This window comes from Serinus canaria, chromosome Z (genome assembly GCF_022539315.1).
Source record: "Serinus canaria isolate serCan28SL12 chromosome Z, serCan2020, whole genome shotgun sequence".
Classification (NCBI taxonomy): Eukaryota; Metazoa; Chordata; class Aves; order Passeriformes; family Fringillidae; genus Serinus; species Serinus canaria.
In genome coordinates, this window is record NC_066343.1 from 62,535,194 (window position 1) to 62,558,642 (window position 23,449).

The 23,449-nt window shown below is 40.4% G+C and overlaps 1 protein-coding gene across 1 annotated transcript; it reads left to right on the top strand.

Annotated features, from left to right (window-relative positions):
* The first annotated feature begins 13,705 nt into the window (after positions 1-13,705).
* RPL37 (ribosomal protein L37) lies at positions 13,706-16,420 on the top strand. The gene is made up of 4 exons (XM_009095810.3): positions 13,706-13,858; positions 14,506-14,641; positions 14,960-15,044; positions 16,309-16,420. The coding sequence occupies exons 1-4, from the start codon at positions 13,856-13,858 to the stop codon at positions 16,376-16,378; spliced, it is 294 nt and encodes a 97-aa protein (XP_009094058.1). The 5' UTR covers positions 13,706-13,855; the 3' UTR covers positions 16,379-16,420.
* The last annotated feature ends 7,029 nt before the right edge of the window (positions 16,421-23,449 follow it).

Genomic DNA, 23,449 nt, shown 5'->3' on the forward strand with positions numbered 1-23,449 from the left:
TGTTGATTTTTGTGTATGAAATTTCACAGTGAAAATCAGTTTAGGGATCTGAATGCAAGTTTTGGTCAATTCTGGTCTGTTTCTGTATGTCTTTTGTGGAGATACTCATAAAGAAATAAGAACACATAATATTCCCGTTCCTTATCCTGCCATGTCCTCTTATTTTTAGTTTTGATTTTTTTCCCCCACTTTTCAGAGCTGATCCACTGGAGTAACAGCATGAAAATGCCAATAAAAATGCTGGGGAAATTTACCTTAATTTATCCTAGTGTACCCCAGATAAAGCCCTCATGGAAAAATAGCACCCCTATGTGAAGATGCTTCATATACGAGATCTCAGCTACTACACCAATTTTGAACTGCTTACACAGTCCTCAGAAAACTAAATGCTTCATATCAAAGCATCACAATATGGTGAGTTCTAAGCCCTGCACTCTGTTGGTTGGCATGCTCTGTTTTCCTTAAGAAGATGCCTAGATCTTGGGTCACACTACTCCATTCATGTGAAAGATGCCTATGTCCACACTTCAGAGCTAATTTTGATGAGCTAGAGCCTGTCTTTGGGACTTTTCAGGTTTAGCAACTATGAATCTCTTTGATAATGTAATTCACAGACTTTCAACACTTCTGTACATATTTTATTGCTTTTCATCAAAATCCTCATGCTCCTATTTAATTTATGACCAATTTGTGCAGCACTGACAGCGAGCATTTGCTTATAAATGAAATTATTAAAACTGAATTAAGACCTTTAATAGCTGGCCCAGAATACAGGAACTGCAAAGAATATTTTATCAATCCAGACATATGTCTTAATCTTTTAGTCAAATGTTTTAATATCTTAGATAGCAATTTCACTTTTCACTGTAATAATATCATTAGCTATAATAACCCTCAAGACCAAGATATACTGTAATTTGGTCCCAAACAAAACATGCAAATAAATGTAAAAAAGGACAAGTAGAGCTAGTAAAGAAAGTGTGTGTGTTGGTAGGGATCTGGTCTCAATCAATAGGTAGTCAAATCATTACTAGTACTATTATCATATTCAAATGAGTTTATATAGATAGACTTTCTTCCTACAAAAAGTATTTCACCAAAACAAAAATGTTACTCTGGCGGGATGCTGTGCATCGTACACGTTTTCAGGTATTTCAACCAAACGATTTTATCTTCTTTTCTTTGGAAATAGGGCCCTGTTTTTTCCTGATCCTGTCTTCAGAGCAGCAAAAGCAAAGAAACTGAACCAACATGGTGCCAAACAGAGGGAGGGCAGAGCTGGATTTGTGCTGTTCCTAGGACTGCAAGTCCTAGGAACAAGCCCCACGGCACTTTGCTGTTTTGCAGTGGATGGGTGTTCAGTCTCTCTTCTAGAGCAGTGGGACTGGGAATGGCTGATTCTTATTCCATTTCATAGGGTACTTACAGCAACTTTTTTCTACGTAGCATTTAAGCTCCTAAATAGTTTCCTACATTTTTGTGTGGGTTATTGACACTTAAGGTAATATGTAGTAGCATAAACATCTACTTACACTTGAAGTTTGTGACTGTGCAACACCTAGTACAGTCTCAGGTTGACTGACATGCAGTTCTACAATAACATCAGTTATAATAAAAGGCCTGACTGGGGAGCTCCCCAATGACTTCCCCTGATGGCAGAGTAGCAAAGGTCAGAGTGCAACTTACAGAGAAGTGGAAGCTGATTTTCCCTTACAGTTTGTGAAAAAGGCAACAATCTAGTAATCATTAACTGTCTCATCAGCAACTTTTATTCTTGCTAAACATTTCTACTGTATATTCATAAATAAATAAACCTTTAGAATTAATAAAATAAATAAATTCTTTAGAATCAAAAACTATGTTTTAGGTGATTAAAAGTGGAGTAGTTTGAGAGACACAAAGGGTTAGCCATAAGCTAGGGCACTTTTAGTCTTGAATCAAATGATAGTCCTAGCACAGGAGTGATTAATGCAATGCTTCATTTGCTGGGTTAATGATATCCTGCCTGGTCTAGAGACAGCCTGAAATGGTATTGTCTGTATTCTACTTCACACTAAGGTCAGCCAGAATATAATTATATCAATGATATTTCCCTGTAGACTTCTGGCCTTTTATAGGATTGATGCTAAGGTTACTCAATAGTTTACCAAGCTTTAAATAGTCTTGTGTCTTCATTGTCCAAGTTCATTATGTATTACAGCCCTAAAGACAGTCTGTGCTCTGTGACTACTGCAAATGCCAAGGTTCCAATGACAACTGAGTGGAGAAAGAACATCCTGTTATTATGGTTTTGAATTGTGAAATTGACTTGGGAGAGTTTTTGTATTTGTTTCTGTATGCTAAGGCAATCTCACTTTCTTTTTTTAAAGCTTTTTAATTGCCTGTTTTGCTTTTAATGTATTTGCCGCATTTCAGGGATTAATGACAATGCCTTGGGATGTGTCTCCATGAAATATGTCAAATAGCTTTACTGTTGTGCTAACTTTAATGCAAATGATTCTCTCTCAGGGGACCTTGTAGAAGGATTCAAAACTCAGAGAGCTTCAGTGGTATACTGGCAATATATGAGACTTGTCCAGAGCACAGACATTTCAGGCTGTATGTACACAAAGGTCATCCCTGGGCAAATAAATAATTACTATTCTTTGGAGTTATGTTCTGATCTTAAAACAAAAGACATGGTGAATAAACTCTGCAGCCTGAAGCTGCCTAAAGTTGAGTTACTGTTCTGTTTTTTCCACACCTTTGCCTGCTTTTATTCTCAATCACCACCATGTGCTTGCTCCTTCTGCATGTCTTTTCTGGCTTTTGCACACCTCAGTCCTCTCTGAGCCAGTTTAATTTTTCATAAGAGCAGAAAATAAATCCAGGGGGAAAAAAATCTGGGTGGGTTTGAGCTGCTTTTATGAGTTAAGTCTTCTCCCATAAAGAAGGTCCAGTGAGCAACAGACCCATGGAGAGGGTAAAAACATACACAGTCACAGAAAAGAGAGATGGGGCAAAAGACGTGGAAAGTGGGAAAATAAGGAGGGCAAGTGGAAAATAGTTTCTGTTTGCAGATACAGCTAGCCACTGCACCTGCTCAAGTGCCAGTGAACCACCCCCTTGCACAAACTCTTCTGGTTTCTGCTCCTCCTAGACTAGCAGACAGTGCTCACTGCTTCAAAGGACTCCCCTGGACAGGACTGTGGCATCCAAATGCACCACATTACCTAGCAATCAGTTGCCTAGACAGGCCTGATTAAGCTGTTCATTGAAGGTGAATATTTATCTCTCATTGTTACTGTTACTGATACTTGCCTCCCTGAGACATTCTACCTTCAGGCTGACAAAAACTGCTCAGATTCAGACTATCTGTCTGGGGAGACGACAGCAAAGAAAGTATGGCTAGTAAACATGAGAGGGATTTTTAATGATCTTTATCACCAACGGCTGGGAGCAAGCTTGGATCCACTCTGAGTCCTTCTCAGCCTGAAAATCTTGTCCACAGAGCTCACAGGGGTCAATAGCTTCTGCACAAGCTCTTCTGAGAGCTCACCTGCCAGATGTGTGCAGAAGCAGTGGTACTGTGTCTACAGCAGAGCTATATGCTCTCGTGAGTCCAGCAACAGCACACCTACATAAAAGAGGTGAATTTAGTGAAACAGAAGGCTGGTATCATGATTTTAGCACTTTAAATATGCTAACACAGAAGGAGTCACATGAAACAGACCAAAGTGAAAGTAGTATTCCATTTGTGCTAATAGTGACACAGAACTACACACAGTGTATAAGATATATATTAGGGAGGACTGCAGACCCTGTTATAAGCAATTACTCCTCAGGCCTAAACAAAGCCAATTTTTCAAAAGAATCCAATTATTTCAGTTTTTGTTGATTTTTTTCTTGTATTTTCCTGCACTGTTTACTCTAAGTTTAATTCCTACAGTTTAATAAATTCATGAGGTGCTTTATATGACTGCCTGAGAGAGCAGTATCTCACACTGATAATCTAGATCTCTTCTGGCCTGAGGTCTTTGTGTTTTTTAAAATATCATCTCTTTCTGATTTCTCTGTAGAGTGAATAGAATGTCAAATATCAACCATTAGCAACCTTGTCCATGCTTTTATATTTCTGGTTCTTTCTGAATCAGTGAATATATTCTAGACTTATTATTGTAACTAGCTGAAAAGCTAAAATCCCTCAAGCACCAAACCTTGAACAAAATCTTTCATCAAAGTCCATTAGTCTCCCTCTGAAAATTTCCATGTATCTTGAAATTAAAACCTTAAAAATGTTTTCCAATAAGCAGAACAAAGTCTCCATTCCTATAAAGGAGAGTTGGGGAACAAAAGAAAGGCAGGACTTCAAAGAAACAGATCTTATTAGGACATCTTTTTGAACTACAGCATTTTTAGGACCATCTGAAATTCATTTTCATTTTCTCAGCTTACTTGAGAAGTCAGTAATTAACCCTAACTGCTACTGTGAAACTTCCTGGAATAAGCTTTTGTGGATATCTTCCATCTGGAAACAAAGTTCAACAGATAAAGTAAGGTTTTGCAAACTTTCATAGAGGCAACAGAGATGCAGCGCATTGCGTAGAAACAGAAGTGACACAGCCTTGACTCCGGCTCTCCCTCATTCTGGATTGGCTACGCATACAACCACCATCAGACTGTGATAATTGAAAACATATACTAGTAATAAGAAAGGGATAATGCAGTTGCAGAGATTCACCTGAGCCCAGAGAAGTTTAGATGTGCTCAACATTTGCTATTTTTTCAACAACAAGCTTATAAGTGTAGTGAGTTATTCTGGTTTTTCTCTGTACTTGCAGTTCAGTTAAAAGGAGCAGGACTGAAGCACAGGGTCACTGTGACCATATTAATGATGTACTTTTTTATTCCCAGATACAAAATTCTCAGAAAACCTCTTCCTATCCAGCCATCCAATTACTTTTATGTAACAGTTTGGATTAGTTGGAGTTATATAAATAGGAAATTCTTTATCTGAGAGTGGAGACCATGCCACTAAACATCTCTGAAAGAAACTTCATTTTGGGAGATTGGACTTGTCCCCACTTAGCCTGAGAAGACATCCCATTCTGTGCTTATTTGGTTGAAGCACCAAATGCTTCATGAAAGTAATCAAAAGTATGGTGTTTCTAACAGAGGTGGAGGTTCTGTAAAACTTCTAATAGTTAGAAAAAAGTATTCAGCAAACAGCAATCTACAAACTTTTCAGAACTAGCAAACAACTTTGAGATTTTTATAAATGATTTAAAAAAAAAAAAGATAAGTACTGATAATTCTAAAGAGAGAATGTAAAACAAAAGGTTTGTGATAGCAACAGTCAAGGAAGCCTCCTGATTCATCCTTTGCAGGGCCTCACCGCAAGAGAGGTACACAGTTCTGCTCATTTATTGGTGAATACATATTTGGTCTTCTGAGACAGTAATGAAAGCAGGTGCGCCGTTATTTGCTGGGGTAGAGTTAAGTTTTTCACGGAGGCTAGTACAGGGCTGTTTTGGATTTGTGCTGAACACAGGGTTGACAATACAAAGATGTTTTAATTGTTGCTGAGCAGGGCTTGTATACAGCCAAGGCCCTTTCTGCTTTTCCTACTGCCATGCTGGCAAGGTAGCTGGGGCTTGTGGGAGGTTGGGAAGAGGCACAGCTGGAACAGCTGACCCAAGGGATATTCCAGGCCATATGACATCGTGCTCAGTACATAAAGAGGGGAGAAGAAGGCAGTACCTGGGAGACATTTGGAGCAATGATGTTTGTCTTCACAAGACATAGCCATTACGTATGATGGGGCTCTGTTCTCTTGGAGATGTCTGAAAACTGACCTGATCATGTGTAGCTGTGAAAGAATTCCTTATTTAGCTTTGCTTGTTTGTACAGCATTTCCCCTGTTAAATCCTCTTTATCTCAGCCCACAAGATTGCAGGTTTTACACTTCCAATTCTCTCTTCAATCCCACTGCTGTGGGGTGAGCAAGCAGCTGCATGGGGCTTAGTTGCCAGAGGGGCTTTAAGCTGGGACACCAGGACAGGGAAATATTTCCATGTAAAAGCATGTGTCATCCATGAGAAAGGTACCCTGAGAAAGACTGGTGGTCAGTTTTGCCCTGAGGTAAATTACAAACTTTTAAAATGGTTGAGACACGGAGAAGAAAAAGTAAATTACTGATATTGTTACTGGGAGGGCTACCAAATTTACTCTGCTGTTAAAATATAATAAGTAGGCTTAGACTTGTCAGAGTTTTGTGACCTTTACACAGTGCAACATTTTCTCAGGCATTTTTCCCTATTTGAGCAAACACTTTTTTGGCTACATATCTTCCTAACATATATTCAAGCTCTGCTCAAAACTGTGCAATTAGTTAACAAGGACTACCTAAAGGGATAACCCAAATCTGAAACTGTACATATTGGCATATTCTCCACCATCTGCCAGAGAAGTTGAGCTTGCCCTGCATCATCTGGAAGACTGTCCATGCTAGGTGTGTTAGTCTAATCTAGGTCTTCTGGCCACAGAATTGTAAGTTCCATTTTGTGTTCAAAAAAGAAAAAGTTCAAAAAGCTCCATTTCGTTTCTGTGTCCCCTTTACACACACTAATAAGGTTAGGCACTATTTTGTCTTCTATTTTTAAGAAAACTGAATTAGTGTAAGAGGGAAATTGTACATGGGTGTTAGGGGAATTCCCTGATGGAGCCAGTATGCCTCAGTTCCAGTAAATGCAAAACTGAAAATGCCTGATACAGAGAAAACGTTCCAGAAAAAACAGAAGATAGTATTTGTAACTGCAAAGTTGAGCTGACCTTTGTTAGCAATTCATTTGTACTTAGGGAAGGTTCTCAGCCAGTGAAAATAATAAAATGCAACAGTGATTTTGAAAAAGGAAAGTGAACTTAGGAATAAGCCTTTATCTTCAGTAAACATAAAACTTAAATTTGTCTGTTCCACTGCAAAGCCTTTTTTTTTTACAGCTTGTGTCTCACATCCAAAACTGAAAAGCAACCCCCACAAATTCATGCAAGGTAAAGAGTGTTAAGCAACTGGCAGGTTTTTATACTTTAAAGTGAGCTTGTTCCTGAGTATTAGATCTAAAGTAAAACTTGAAACTTATAAACAATAAATATTTGTGAGAAATTGATTTTTCCAAAAGAAAATCAGATACCTTATATTTTGTGGGCAGCTTTGCATTTACTTACATAGGAGGATACTTCTATTTGCAATATTCATGGAAAATTTGAAAATTTACTATGTATATGCTGTAGCAGCTCTTTTAACATTAACAGGTGTAAAACCTGGATGAGTCGTGTAAAACTGAATCATCTGCTTACCTTGGGAGACAGAAAGCAGTGTAAAAAGGCATGTCTCTGTATTTCTCCAGCATTTCCAGAAAGATAAGATCAAGCCATGTTCTAAGGAATGGGTGGTGAGAAGTAAAATCATTCGCATTTAGTAAAATCAGACTAGATTTTTAAAATATTTGCAAGATAGTCATTCACATATGCACTTATAGCACAGCAGACAAACACAAGGAGGGAATGTAATACCGAAGACATACCTAGCCATGCATTTAATTCCATGTAAAAAGTGAGAAAATTGAGAGAGTAAAATAGCCAAAGACTCCCAACACTTCTGCAGGAAAGAGAAGTTTTTTTCCCAATCAATCAATACTGTATTTTTCCAAAGATCATGCCCATGTATCATTCATGCAGAACATTTGGAAATATAAAAGAATTGACATTGTAAGTTATGTTTAGACATTCAGCTTCCAAGTTAGTGAATTTCAACCATAATGCCTGGGCTTAGGTATAGGCAGTGTCTAGCTACAAGTGAGACAAGTTTTCATATTTTTTTAGTACAAAAGAAAGGAAAGAAAACATTTTTAGAACAGCTAAGTGTGTACCATCTGTGAATGTGTCTGCACAGAAAGATACACATAAGTATCACAGAATATTCTGAATTGGAAAGGACCCACAACGATGATCGAGCCCAGCTCTTATCCCATACTGGCCCATACAGGGATCAAAACCACAACCTTGGTGTTATCAGCACCATGCTCTGACCTACTGAGCTAATCTCAGGATCATGACTAGGTAACATTTTGCTTTTTTATATAATTATTTTCAATAATAAATCTTTTGGACTTAATGAGCTTTAGAATAACTCCAAAAATGCAAGTCAGAGACTTACATAACATGGGGAAAGAACGGATGTTTAAAACGAAGGCCTGCCAGTGGACATGTAAGAAAGGGGACATAGCACTTATTTGGTCAGCCACCACAAGAAAAAAGCCACCACCATGAGAAAAGTAGGGAAAATTTGAAAGTAGAATTAATGAAGATCTGACCTTTTTTTTCCAAGCATAAAATTGGTCAAATGCATTTTTCTGAGAAAATGACAGTCTTAGAGATTAGAGATACAGTTATGTCTCTATAGTTAGAGGCCTTTTATGAAATCACAGCATGACAAAAGTACAGCTGGAAGAAACCTCAGAAGGTCATCCAGCTTATTTGCCTTCCCACTAAAAGATCCCTCAAATCGATGCCATTTCAGACAACCATTTGACCAGCCTTTTCTCAAAAATTCCAGAACCATCTGAAGGAAAATTAAGTCCAGTACTTTGCAGTCTGTACTGGAACAAACATTTTCCTCACCCCTCACTAAAATATTTTCTGCTGCAATGTAAGAGACATGTGGTTAGAAGATAGGCATTTCCACCTGGAATGTGATTCAGACTATAATACCAGATGGTGGTAGCTCAAATGCTTTTTGTACCTCCTCAATGAAAATTTTGCTCCAAGCTTATGTGTGCATACATTTTTGCATGAATAATGCAACAAAGTTTTAAGACAACAGTCAAACAAGACAAGATCAAGAAAGGTTATTTTTTATCAAAATAATACTAACAAGCATATTTTGTTGTTATAGAACTAGGAAGTAACTTATAAAGGAACTTGTGGCTTTCTCCTACGCACCTTGTTTGGTGCTCAGCCTGAACTGCCATGCAACCACCTCTGCAAACAATGAGACTCCCTCTGAGAATTTGGTGCAACAAAGCCCCACAACCCTGTAGTGTATCTAAGCGTAAGATTAAACAGAAAGCAAAAAAGAATCAAAACTAAACAAAAGCAGAACCAAAGCAAAAAAACTAACCAAACAAAAAATAGGGTCATTTTAAAATTCAGAATTTTCTGAATTCTGTTGCACTGTGTAGCAAGCATGTCCCAGGCCTTTTGCTACCCTTCTGCTGAGAAGAGATATGCTCTCCCTGTTCCCCTAGACAGATGGAACAGGAAAGATTGTAGTGTGGTTTCTAGTGGGGAAGAAAGCAGGATTCCCTCTGCAGCGACTCTAAGATAAAGGTAAACGGCAGACGAAATGGGTGGGGAGCTCTTCCTGCTATGTTTGTGATGGTAGTCATGCTTCTGCCATGATCTACAAGTATTAGTGCTATTCCCAATTTGGTCTGAAGGCTATTACCTAGTTTCTCTCTCTCTGATGCTGAGGAGTGGCAATAGAATGACAGAATGGTTTGGGTTGGAAGGAACCTTAAAGATCATCTTGTTTCACCCCCCTGCCACAGGCAGGGACACGTTCTACTAGACTAGCCCTATCCAGCCTAGTATTGAACACTTACATGGATGGGGCACACACATCTTCCATGGGCAACCTGTCCCAGCGCATCTCTGCTCTGACAGTAAATAATTTCTTACTAATACCTAATCTTAACCTGCCTTTCTTCAGCTTAAGGCTATCCGCCCTTGTCTCACCACTATGTGCCCTTGTAAAAAGTCTCCTTTCATCCTACTTGTAAGCACCCTTTAGGTACTTACAATTATAAAATTGTAATTTAAAAATATTGAGTTGTTAAAAATTTTTTATCACTTCCACTGTATTTTAGCAAGCAATTTCAGAAGTTAATGTCAGCTGTTTAATTTTTCTTTTATTCATTTTCATCTTAAACAAATAGAAAGACTTTTCTATTATGCTTTTTAGTTTCTTAGCAGGATACAACAGGCTTATTCATAAGCACTGTTGTTTGCTAAAATTTTCTGTTATTGTCATAAAGATGAAAGAACTGTACAGATAATATTCATTAATATTTCAATTTATTAGCCTAATATACTATTACTCTCTGAGAGTTTTTTAGTAGAAGGATTTTACTTGAACTCTACTGTCATCTTGTGGTGATCAATGTTTCTGGTTCAAACTCACACACAAAAGTTTTCAAACTGAAGAATCTGGATATTATGCAGATGAAGTTATGCTGCTTCCGCTTGCTAGGTAACAAATAATCAGTTTCTTCCCCACTAATTCCAACTGAGATATTTATCTCTGCAAATCAGGATGATAAGCAGACACAAAGGCAACCAAACCAACTCTCATAAAAATGTTGCCCTTGAATTCCTCAGTTTTCCTGTAGCATTCCTGAGATGCTGTTACCTATGTTAAAGTGTTTGATATTCAGGAGGATACCAAAAGGCATTCCTTTGATCTACGAGACCATGCTAAGAAATAAAGACTTCAGTTTGTCTGCACCACTGAAGATAATTGAAGACAATAATTAGTGCTGACTAGCTTCAAACTTCTATATATGAACTTTGAATTTTCACTATTCCCATCCCTTTAACTCAATCCCGCTTGAGCAAAGGTGCTACATGCGCAGAAACAAGTGACGCCATATGATGATATTAGACAGGACTTGCTTGGATATCAGCTGCTCATTTGTTACATACTAGTCCTTTCAGCAGTTCAAGTTCAGTAAACCAGTTCAACTCCTCTGTTCTGTGTCACACCACAGGGTGTGTGTGGCTGTACTGCACCCCAGTGATGGTGTGATGTAGTAGCATGACATCAAACGATCAAAACAAATGCCACTGAGGCTATTTGTGGCTCACACACCCCTTCCTCTCTAATGCCTAGCCAGTCCTGGTTATGGTCTCCTTGTCCTTGAACTAGACTTAACTCTAAGGCTTATTTCTAAAGGCATATCTATTTTTTTACTTCAGTATTTTAACTTCAACCAGATCAGCCAGGCTGCAGAACATGATGCAGAACATGGTGTTCAATAAACCCTAGCCTAGAAGTTTAATAGGATCACTCTTTGCTGGCATAACAAAGGATTTTTTCATCAACAAACCTGTCTGGACCAAAATTGTTGTACAGAAGCTGTGATGGGATATCAGCTGCAGTGACAGACACCAGTTTCCTACATCAAAAAGACAGTTCTGAAATCCAGAACTGTTCCTAAATCCAGAATTTAGGTCACCTTCTAAATTGCGTATTACTTCCTATGCAACAAAGAAGCAGCATGAATTACGCAGTGGTGAATTTAGACTGGTGCCATTCAGCAGCTGCCAATACATGAGCCTGTGGGTTCTAAGCAATGGGCAATGAACTCTCTTCTCCCCTGTGGGCTTCACACAGGCTAAGACCTTCTAGAATGGTACTGGGTCAGCCACAGCTCTGCCCATTCTCTACCCTAAACGTATTCCTGAATACCAAAGAGAAATGCATGATGATAGCAACAATCTTTCTTTTTGAACAGGTTTGAAGACATGTAAATGAAGAAGATTATTTTTATCCCACAAAGGACAGGAATAATTCCTGCATTTTCTTGCAGGCAGCCAAACCAACAGACTTCCTTCGGAGGCTGTTGCCATGGCACCTGTCCAATGTCCATGCAATCTTCCAGATTTCTAAGATTTAGTGAGAAAGAAAGAGCAAAGGATGCACTAGATAAAAGGCTCACAGCAAGGCTGCTGGGAGAAATATAACTCCAGTTCAGCCTGTAGGACATATTCATACCATTTAAGATAAGTGGTTTGTTTTGCTTTTTTTCCTGAATAGTATTTCATCAATAGAACACTGCAATTTCTCTTCTGATTTCTGGTAAGGGAGAATTGCTATAAAATATCTTCATTGAATCAAGTCAGGGTAAAATTAATTTTACCTAAATTCAGCTACCTATGTGCCCAGCCTAATGGGCCTGCCTAGTCCTCTCTTAGAATTCATGGAAGAAGGGCTCCTCCCAAGGATCATTTCTTCACCCTACTTCAGACACCTAATTTAAGACGGGGTGAATTACCATTTGAAACCAATCTCTCCTTTTTAGCTATTGCAGGACCATGGATGGAGTAAACGTCTGGATTTCATGTGAGGTAAAATTAATACAGGCAAAGATTTCTGTTATTTCAAAAAGAAATACTCCCACCCAAAAATGAGAGAACTGAGTGAACAGCCTAAGCTACACCTTTTTGGGTCTGGAAGCCATGCTGCTGCAGTCAAAATGGCTTTTTTCCCCATCCCTCAACCTTAGCAGGATCAAAGACCTCCCAGTACATAAATTAGCACCAAAAGAATTCAGCAAGAGGCTACACTCCAGAAGAAATGAGGACAAATTAATATTTAGACAACCATATGAACACGATTTGTCCAGGGGTAAAAATGCAACAGGTCGGACACAACTTTCCTAATCTGGGGATTGTGCCATGGGACTACCCCTTTTCTGATCAATGAGCTCCATGTCACAGGGGTTCAACTCATTCACAGTGGGAGGATTGCTCACAATTTGTTGGCTTCTGGTGGGCCCAGACAGCTGTACTTGGGAAAAGCTGCATTTTTAGTCAGTAAACAAGGACTGAGATCTAGCCTACCAGAAAAAGACATGCTTTCATCAAGTACTGTAAGACAAGTTACACAATTCTACCATCAAAGAGAAATAAACTGGCTATAGCATCAATTTCTGGGTCTGTTTGGGATGACAAGGTAATGATCTGGTAATAAAGTATACATAAATTTCTCCAATTTCCCCTGAAATGAACTCTTTCAAGATAAAATTGTGTATAGATAGTAAGTCTATTGAAGAAGCATAGTAGGCAGGCATGTGAGAATTTAAATAGCAAATTTTCAGAGAATCACAGAATGTGCTGAGTTGGAAGGGACCTACAGGGATCATCAACCAATTTTGACCCTGCACAAGACAGCCTCAAAAATTACACTATGTGTCTAGAGCATTGTCCTGATGCCAAATGTCCAAATGTTTCTGGACTGGGGCCAGGTGCTGTGACCACTTCCCTGTTTTGCGCCATTGCAATGCTTTTGATCTCAGGCAGACTGTGTAGCACCGTGGAGGGGTTTGGGGGAGAACATGGACAAATAGAGAGAGCAGGAGGGCCCACTGCTCAAGGCAGCCTACTTTGAAAGTCGTGTACTACAGGCAGGAGTAGCCTGTGGCTGGACTTCACTCATAAAAACTCACCCATTAGACATTATTGCTCTCTTCAACTACCTGAAAGGAAGGTGTAGTGAGGTGAGGGCTGGTCTCTTCTACTGTGCTTACGGAGAGAACAAAAAATAGCGTGAAACTGAGAGATGGGAGATTCACGTTTAAAATTTCGTCACTGCTCAGCTGGCCAGGAATTGGTTACCGGAAGGCGGTGGATTCGCTCTCCCTGCAGGTGTTCAATAGGCGTCTGTGTTTGGCATTGGGTGATGCGGTTTACGGGCTTAGGGTTACAGGGTAGTGCTGGGCTGACCGGTGGACTGTATGGTCTTGTAGATCTCCTCCAAAACTGGTGACTCTGTGATTCTGTAAAAGTAACTGCGACTGTCGGTGTGAGCAGGATCAGAACTTGGCGCTGAGCCACTCTCTTGGCACCGCGGCCGCTGCTGCAGAGGGCTCTGCACCCGCCAGCCGCCCCTCACACCGGGCCCGGTCCGGGCCCGCAGGGCGCCCCTCACACCGGGCCAGGCCCGGGCCCGCCCAAGCGGCCGCCCCCGGAAGCGCTCTCGGGGCCGTGGCGGAAGCGGGGCGGAGCACGGCCTCTTTGGTGCTGGCGGCCGGCGAAGATGGTGAGTGCTGGGCTCGCTCGCGGGACATCCGCCGCCATCCACCGCCGCGCCGGGCTGGGGGCGCCGCGGGGGCAGGCCGGACCGCGGGGAGAAGCCCCGCGCTGTGCTGCCGCCGCGATGGGCGGCGGGGCTGGGGTTGGGCCGGGGGCTGGCGCTGGCGGCGGGAGCGGCTGCCGCGCCTGGGCCGGGCAGGGAGGCCGTGGTGCGGTGTGGGGCCGCGGACGTCCTGGCGACTCCTGCTTCATACCTGCTGCTGCCGTGGCCGAACAACTGGGCGGTAACGTAGCAGGAGGGGTTTCGCTCGCCTAGGGTGAGTGTGCGGCTGCTGCCTGTAAAGTGAGTCAGTTTTCTTCGGTAGAGAGCGGTTTCGTGCTTTAGGGTGATGGGTGTGGGAAGAGGGGAGCCGATGTAAGTGTGCCGTGGCTCCGTTTTATTTCAGCACAGGGGCGGGGGCACATAAGGAATGGCGGCAACGGGTCCTGAAAATGGAGGCTGCTCGTAATTCAAACTGAGTTGTGGTTTAGCGTTGAATGTGCCTCTGACATGTTTATACTACTCGGTTTGCGCTGGGTTTTTTCAGGCTTATTCTTTTAATTTTATGACTCGGACGTGTTAGTGATATTTCCGTGTCTTGAAATGCTTTTCAGACGAAGGGTACCTCGTCGTTTGGTAAGCGACGAAATAAGACACACACCCTGTGTCGTCGATGTGGGTCCAAGGCGTACCATCTGCAAAAATCCACCTGTGGGAAATGTGGTTACCCTGCTAAGCGTAAGAGAAAGTGTAAGTAACAAACTTTTAACTGGCTCTTGTTTAAAAAAATGTGTTTCTTTTTCTTCAGTAGTTTGACTTGTTTTTCAGTCAAGGAGGAAAACTTTTTGCAGTGTCGTTTTGCAGTTTTGTCATTTTGCATTTTGAAGCTTTGTTCAAATTAGTGATGATTTAACTGTAGGCTAGGTAATATGCAGTATAACTCCATAAAAACTGACTTATTGTCAGGTTTTTTTTTTTCTTTGTCAGCTTGAATAATTGTACCATAAAATGTAACATGCAACCAGAATTACTTGGTACAGGTAAATAATAGTGATTTATATATTTTAGATAACTGGAGTGCAAAGGCTAAAAGACGGAACACCACTGGTACTGGTCGCATGAGGCACCTGAAAAAGGTCTACCGTCGATTCAGGTATAACAATTTATTACAGACTAGCATGCTGTGAAATCCTGCATGGACACCACTTAATGACAAAATTCACCACTCAAAGTTAACATTTTAATTTTGTTTTAGTATCACTTAATTGAGTACAATCTTCTTAAATATGTAATGAAATAATGTGTTTTGTATAGTTGTTTGCATTTTATCCTCCTTTGAGGATAAGAAAACCTTACTGGTAAGACAAAGGGTGTGTAAGAAGTTCCAATGTTTATACTGAATGAAGATAGTATAGAACATAAATGTTATTGTAGTAAGAAGCTCACATCTAAAAATTATTTGTGTGGTATTTTGTTTATTTCTGATTCAGTTAAATATATGATTACACTAAAGGTTTATTGAGATAATTCTCAAAATGCACTTTTGCTCACTCAGTCCCATTTGCTCACTCAGAAAAAGTTCAGGACAGGAATAATGCTGACTGAACTCTAAATAAGGAGAGGGACCAGAAGTTAATTAGGTATTACATCAGATCCTGAGTTGCAAGTTTCTCAGACTTGTTACAAAGCTTTTGAGTTGTACTTCGGAGGTAGTGGGGGTATTGTATGATTCTCACATTTTATAAGTCCCATGGAATTCTGTAGCTTCTGGTCTACACAGAAAAGCTTTATGAAAAATATCTTGTCATTCAGGAGTGTTGTCATAAAAATGTAGATTGGATTTATTAGCAAAAGGTAAGAGACTTAGTTGCAGTCGTGGGTGTGGTTCAGGGATCAATTCATTTTGTTAGCTCATTCTTTTCCAGTGGCAGACGTAAAACACCATGCAGTGTGCGGCCGTAGCTTGCTTTCCACTGAGTGTTGCTCAGGTAGAAATGTCATCCAAAATCAAGCTCAGGGCTGAAGAGTGTGGTTGGAGGCATAGAGGATTTTGTGGAAGAAATACACTTCAGAAACAGGACCTCTTTATTCAGATTAGAAGGAGTGTGAACTAAGATGTGCTTTCAGCAGGGGAGCTGTATTTGCAGGGTTTACTCAGATAATGAAATCTTCCTGTTTCAAGAAGTGAAATTCACTTCAGCAGAAAAGAATGAAAACCATACTTCTTATTCAAGACAATTTTTAATAATGTGTTTCTTTTTAAAAAGGTCTGTACAGGTGAACTCTAGTGATTTCAGTGCATTACTGAGATTAAATTGAAAAAAGCTAGTGAGCTTCATATAAAACATGAGCATCAGAAAATAACCTGGAGCAGGAATCAACTTCTCAAAAAGTGGTAACCATATTTCTACTTGCAGGAATGGATTCCGTGAGGGAACCACACCGAAGCCCAAGAGAGCAGCTGTTGCAGCCTCCAGTTCATCTTAAAGACTCATCTATTTGTTAAAATAAATGGTCTTAACCAGAAAATCTGTCACCTTTTTTTACATACTTCACTGAAATGTAGTATTCATAAAAATACATACATAGTTAAAAACACAAATTCTGAACTGATTATTTAAAACAATCCTTTAAGTGAGTTTTCATTAGGTAATACCTTGTCTTGAAAGGGACCATAATCTCTGCACTGAACTGAAAAAGAGGCTTGTATTACTCAAAGGAGGCTAGAGTAGTGGTATATTGGTACTGTGGATTTGCCCTGTGTGCTTCTGATCTTAGTGTGCTGTAGCAAGGAGAGCCAGAATTTTGTTTTGAAGATAGTAACTATAATAATAGTAACTGTGTAACTAGTTATGTGCTGTCTTGGGAGGCGTTAGTGAAAGGGGGATTTCCAATACTGTTCTTTTTTCAGTGCTCTCTGGCGAAAGTCTCCAAAGGTATTACTTTGGATCATTGTGTGTGGTTCATTGCTTCTTGGGCAAAAAGAAACTCCCAAGCCTGGAGAGTGTGTACTGCAGATACAGGGGGGTTGGAGATCTGCTGTGGGTGGGCCAAAATTGCCTGAATGGCCTGATGGGGTTGGTGTGGAAAGCTTGATACATAGATCTGAATTGACTGTGTTGCATGTAAATAATAATACCAGACAGTAAGTTAGTTAGAGTTACATAAAAATTACAGATAAATGAATTTTAACCCTACATTGTGCATTACTGGGATTCAAACTCCCACTAAGAAAGTGATTATAAGGTGCTGCTAGGAAAGTTTGGGAATTGCAGAAGGTTTACAGGACTTTCAGATTGCCTTGCAGAGACATTACTAGAAACAGAAAAACTTGAGATGCTTTGAACTCCTGAGGCTGTTCTCACTGCTTGTAGTTTTGTCATGAACTTCCAGAAGCAGAATATTGCTTTGTCCCTGTATGATCTGCAGTTAATGTATCACCTGCAAAATCACGGAAATTATCAGCCAGGTGTGAAATTGGAGTGCCTGACTGCACTTTCCTATGTTTTAAAATGAAGTTAGAACTTTTGGATAATCCATTTTACCAACTTTGCTGTTTCTAAACCAAAATAAGTAATTTGCTCCTGTTCTGTAGCATGTAACAAATAGACTCTACTTGCCCTAGATTCAACTGGTCCATTTGAGAAAGTCAGAATATTAGTTGTAGTGATGCTCTTGAAATGCACTGTGCACAGTACTGGCCATCTATTCTCATGGCTAAGGAGTGCCCCTGAAATGTTTTTGTTGATGTTAGGGAAAAATATGTAGGGAGGAAGTAATCATAGATGTGTCCCTATTTTCTGAGAATAAGATGGTTATAAAAGCAGGTCAGCAGAATTGTAGGGAAGGGCTCGTTGAGTGATCTTGGATTGGTGGTATGGCAGGTATGCTGACCATGGGGCGGGAGTGAAAGCCTTTGCTTGACAAGTCTTGGGTGATCTTTCTGTAGCAGGGGATTTTGCTCCGAACAGCCTATTTGACCTGCAGACATGAAACATTGTAAGGGCAAGTGTTTAGATGCATGCTGTTACCTATTAGCATCTCATGAGTTCTGCTCCTGGAAAATGAACAGTATAATAAGCAATACACCATGGTAACAGTGATTGAAACTGCCAGTGACTTGGAGTAACTGAAACCCTTTATTTCAGGAAGAATTTTACTTGCAGCAAGAATGAATTTTATGGACAAGAATTTTGACAGCCATTTTCAGTTGTTTAAAAATTCTTGGTGAGGGGCAGGAAATCAGTTTTTTGTGGGGGTTTTTTTTTTTTTTTTTTCTGTCCTGTTCAGAAAGGATTGTGTACTTCATGTGTCAGTTATATTTGCACTGTACAGGAAATAGATTTTGATGCCTTTCTGTTCTTGGTAGTGTGTTAAATACTGAAAGGCTGCTTTGCTTGCTTTGCTGGTTTCTCAGTGTATAATCTGTTGAAATCATTAAGCATTTTAACTTGAAAGTTATTTATTGAACCTCTGCATAATGCTTACTCCATACTTTATGGATACAGTATTATTGTCTTACCCAGTCTGTAATGTATGATTTTTGCATCCTTCTGACTGATAGATGGTGTAGTCCAAATTACATCACAGAAATTACATTTCCTATTTAGTGTACACTTTTTAGAAGTGTATTGGATGAAGGTTTCTTAAAGGCAGAGAGGTGTTCGAGTGACTACTGTGGTGAAAGATGGATTGCCTTTTTGAAAAATCCTTGCCTTTCAGAATGCCTTTCAGAAAATCCTTTTGCGGTGATGTATTATGTCTTTAAACACCTCCTCCACCCCCTCACCCCCATCAAAACTGCCCTTGAACTTTACAGAAACACTGTCCATAGCAGGGCCTTTGTTACCTAACCAAGGAAGGTGACAAGAGACAGTAAGTCATCCACTGGTAGCCTAGGAATGTTACTTGCCTGAAACAGCCTGAGAGTAACAATATAATGGTTACAGACTTCGGAAAATGTCCAATAATTACTGCCTTGGATGGCTGCCAATATGGAAACTGCCTGAGGACTAAAGTCAGTCATCTTGCAACCCTGTAAAGACTGGTCCTAAGTGAGGCCCTTAGAGCTCCCTGGCACAACCGCAGGCTGCATGAGCATCTCTCTGCAGGAAAGTTCAGCAATTCTTAGGTTTTAGGAGCTAGGTCCTGGGATCCACTGCCCTCAGCGTGGGAGTGGAACAGAGCTGGCAGATCTTGAACTGTGCATTCCACAGGGAGCAAGAGCTCTCAATCCCCATCTGTAGAAAACCAGGCAAGGAAAGCCAACAGCATGGCTGAGTCAAGACCTGCTTGCCAAACAGATGGGCAAGAAGGAAATGGAAAGGCAGGAGGAGGTATCCTGGAAAGAGCATGGGGACATTGCTCAGTTGTGACAGGATAGCGCTGGGAAGGCAAGGTGTGGCTAAAGCAAGCCTGGCAAGGGATGGAAGAGGAAGGGCTTCTGTCAGCGTGTGAGCCATAGGGGAAGGTCAAAGTGTGTAACTTCTCCCACTGTGAAACAGCATCAGTGATGTAGTAAGATTGAGTTCACCCTCTGAGAATTTGCACTATCCAAGTGGTGCGGTTGACATGTCCAAGGGAGAGGACGCCATGCAGGACATGGACAAGATCAAGCTGGCTTATGTGAATTTAAAGATGCTCGGCAAGGCCAAACGTAAGGTCCTGCTCTCAAGGCAAATCCCAGCCAAGAGATAAAGGGATTGAGAGATGCTCTGTGAAGAAGGATTGAGGGTAATGGTGCTTGAAAAGCTGGACATGAGCCAGCAATGTGTACTTGCAGCCCAGAAACCATAAAGCCAACCACATCTGGGGCTGTATTTAGAACAGTGTGGCCAGAAGGGCAAGCAAAGAGATTTTGCCCCTCTGTCCTTCCATCTCTAGGGAGACTTCACCCCAGAGCTCTGCATTCAGCTCTGGGGTCCCCAGAACAGGAAAGACATGTTTCTGTTGGACCATGCCCTGAGAAAGACCACAAAGAAGATGCAGGGGGATGCAGCACCTCTCCTATGAACCCAGAGAGTTGGGATTGTCTAGCCTGGAGAATAGAAGGCTCCAGGAAGCCATTCAATACTTGTAGCAGACCTGGAAGACACATGGGGACAGACCTATTAGTAGGGCCTGCAGTTATGGGACAAGGGGTAATGGTTTTAAACTAAAGGAGAGTAGATTCAGGCTATGTAAAAGGAAGAAGTCTTTTACTATGAGGCTGTTGAGACATTTGAACAGGCTGTCCAGAGAAGCTACAATACTCCCAGTCCCTGGGAGTGTTTCAGAAGAGACTGGACTGGGCTCTACCAGCTTGGTCTAGTTGAAGATGTCCTGGCGGATTGCAGGGCAGGTTGGATTAGAGGATCTTTACAGGTGCCTTCCAACCCAAACCATTCTGTGATTTCTGCAGTGTCTTCAACTTAGAAGCTAGAAACAGCAGAAGAGGTAAAAGCCTAGAGCTGGGCAAAACATACACTTTTAGGGGAAGGAGAGGGAATGGAAATAGTACCAGGTGTTTATGGAAGAAATGTGCTGTACATTCAGTGGTAATGTAGAGTCAAAGAGAAAAGGGCAGTAAGTGTGTGCCTGTTGGCAAGATGCACCAATGATGCCAAGGAAGTCTTAATGCCAGCATAGAAACAACCCGCATTAACATTCCCCCTTTCATATTGTTAGTAAAGCTGAGAATATTTTCTGTTTTGTCTTCAATCCTTTGTTTTCTTGTACTGTCTAATTATTACATAATCTACCACTCCTGGTCTCCTTGCTGGCCCTGGACTGTGCAGGGGCCTGTTGGCATTGCAGTATCTGGGCAGACGTGTCAGGAAAGCCTTGCTGTGTCCCTGAACCACAGAAGCACTAGCTCCCTGTGAGTCACGAAGGGCACACATGCTGCATCTCCCCACTGGTGGCACTTGTAACACCCTGGGTAACAGTGCTGGGGGTGTTCCCACAGAGTAGCAGCTCTATTTACACTAGAGTACCCTGAGTCTTCCCACATATGGGAAAAAATTATTGGAAAATAGAAACAATTTACATTTAAAAGAAATAAACTGTACTAGAGGAACTTAGCAGCAATCTTCTGTCTCAAAATAAGATTATGGAGATAATTGACAGAACTCATTAAGTCAGTTTTGAGTTAATTTTTTGTTTTAAAATTATGTGTTTTTAAAGTAGTGCATGGGCTTTTCAAGATAAATAGTGTAATGGAGTGGTTATCAGAAAGTAAGTTGGCCTCAAAGACTCATGGAGGAATTCCTCTGGTATGTTTTATTCCTACAGCTATTCTAAGAGGACAACCTGCACCCCAAACCCTAACAATATATTACTCAAAGTTGTGTGGTTGGCCAAAAAAGCTCAGTCTTCTAAGATGACTCAAACATGCAAAAGGTGTGAGAGGAAGCAGTGCTGCTGATTGGTATTGTAAAGTGTTTATCACTACCTTTCACACTGAGTAAAGTTCTGGTATTGTTAGTGTTTATCACTACCTTTCACACTGAGTAAAGTTCAAGTAAGATGTGTAGGTTCATATGTATTGTGCATAGGTATTAAATATTAAAATATTAATCCATTGTGATCTTACTATACACCTTGGCCTAGATTATATTGACTTGACTCAGCATGGGAGACTTTATCTATTGTAGGTTTTATGCTTTTATTCTGTTTTAAAAAGCAACTTAATGCTCAAGGTGTGACAAATAACTTAGAGTAAAACTGAATGCAGGGATATAAGCATAAAAGTCACAGTACAATTGGACAAAATATTTTGGTAATACTCACTTTTCTCTGCAAATATAAAAGTAATGAATGGCTTCTACAGACTAGTTCCCATCCTACTTTAGCAGCTCATTTATTTTCATTTTCTAAAATGTTCTGGTATCTAAGTGATTAAGAGATTACTTAGTAATACATGAAATGATATAATTTTCTAGTACACACCTGTAGAGCTTTTTGAATTCTCATTGTGTTGTCATGATCAGGTGATCAGGACAGCAACTTGAGTTAAAGCCAAAAACAGCTTGCAATCATTTGGTATCAAGACACTAAAAAGCTCTGCAGACATCCCAAATAATTTTCCCCTCTTCAGCTAGCTATGGCTTAATCCATTCTTCCCCCCCGCTCCCCGTGTGATATTCAACACATAATTTTCTCCTCATACTTCAATGAATGTTTCCAAAAGGTTTAAGTAATGCTTTTTGCATCACAAAAGAGAACTTGCCAAATTTTCTTTTCCTCATGTTAGATTGCTATCCAATCCCACCCTGAAATTTGACAGCCTTACAATAAATATTTTTCCCCAAAATCTCAGATCATGAACTATGCTAGTTTGTATATTCTGATTTGTGTGCATGTTTACTACTTGTGATGTACAAGATTTTTAGAGCCAAAGACCTAACATCAGGCCAAATAACTTTTATAATTATGCTTCAAAGCTTGTACAATTCCATTGTAGTGTACTGTAATGTTACTATTGTAGTATAACAGGATGCTCTAAAGTGGGTAAAACCGCTCAAACTTTGTCTTGTTAGCAAAAGTTATCAGAGGTCGGTGGAGGAGGGGTGTCAAGCTGCTTTTGGTGTTGAAGAATGCCGAGACCAGCCTGACTCAACTATTCAAAGTCAAACATCCTGAGGATGTGAAAAACATTATTTCCTGCCAGAAATTGTCACTGATGAGGATGTGGCCAAGTTCCCAAGAAAGGAACCCACAAATGTTGATCCAGATAACTGAAGTAAAGCTGCTGTGCTAAAGGCTGATGAGCTGACACAGGTGACCTAAAAACATCTGGCTGACAATCACTTTATATAGGTGGTTTATATACTGTAAGAGCACAGTCCCACTGTTTAACAGACACACTTCTGACGCATCCCTTCACTTTCCAGAGTCAGGGTATGAATATTTCTCCCTTGAGTGGGAACACCCCTCAAGGTTATTTCCCTATAAATTTTTTATGCCATTACCATAGAGGAATTTCTTAAAGTACACAATTTTTGCGTAGAGCAGAATTTCTGGTTTCCAACTGTTAAATTAATGATTATAACATAAGTAATATTGAAGACTCTCTGAATTGGATTTAGGACCATAACTAGAATATAATTGTCCAAACTTTCTTGCTGTCTGATGTATTTATCTATTTTGCAAACACATTCAGAGGCTGTGTGTACGGTAAGCAAGTGAAACTATTTTAGATTTAATAATTCACTTAGTCTGGAGTACTAGGGAAAGGAAGTAAAGGCATGGGAGTTGCCCATAACCTTCCTCTTCAATTGATGATCTCTCCGTTTGGAAATACCCATCCAACAGTCACTTCTTCTCCAGGTTTATATGTTTGTTTCAATGCGGAGTCAGAATTTGAATAAAAAAATTAACCCAGTTTATAATCAACAAAAAAAGAAGTATGGTCTTCGGTGTATAGAAAATACCCAATGCATGGAATGGAAGGCAAGTTAGTGGCTTAAATGCAATACGAATGAGCGGCGTGAGGGGCTGTCAAGGCAAGCCGGAGGGCAGGGTATGTAGTCAAAGTAGTTGGAGTTAGGAGACTCCTGCTTCGTACTCCTGTAACAA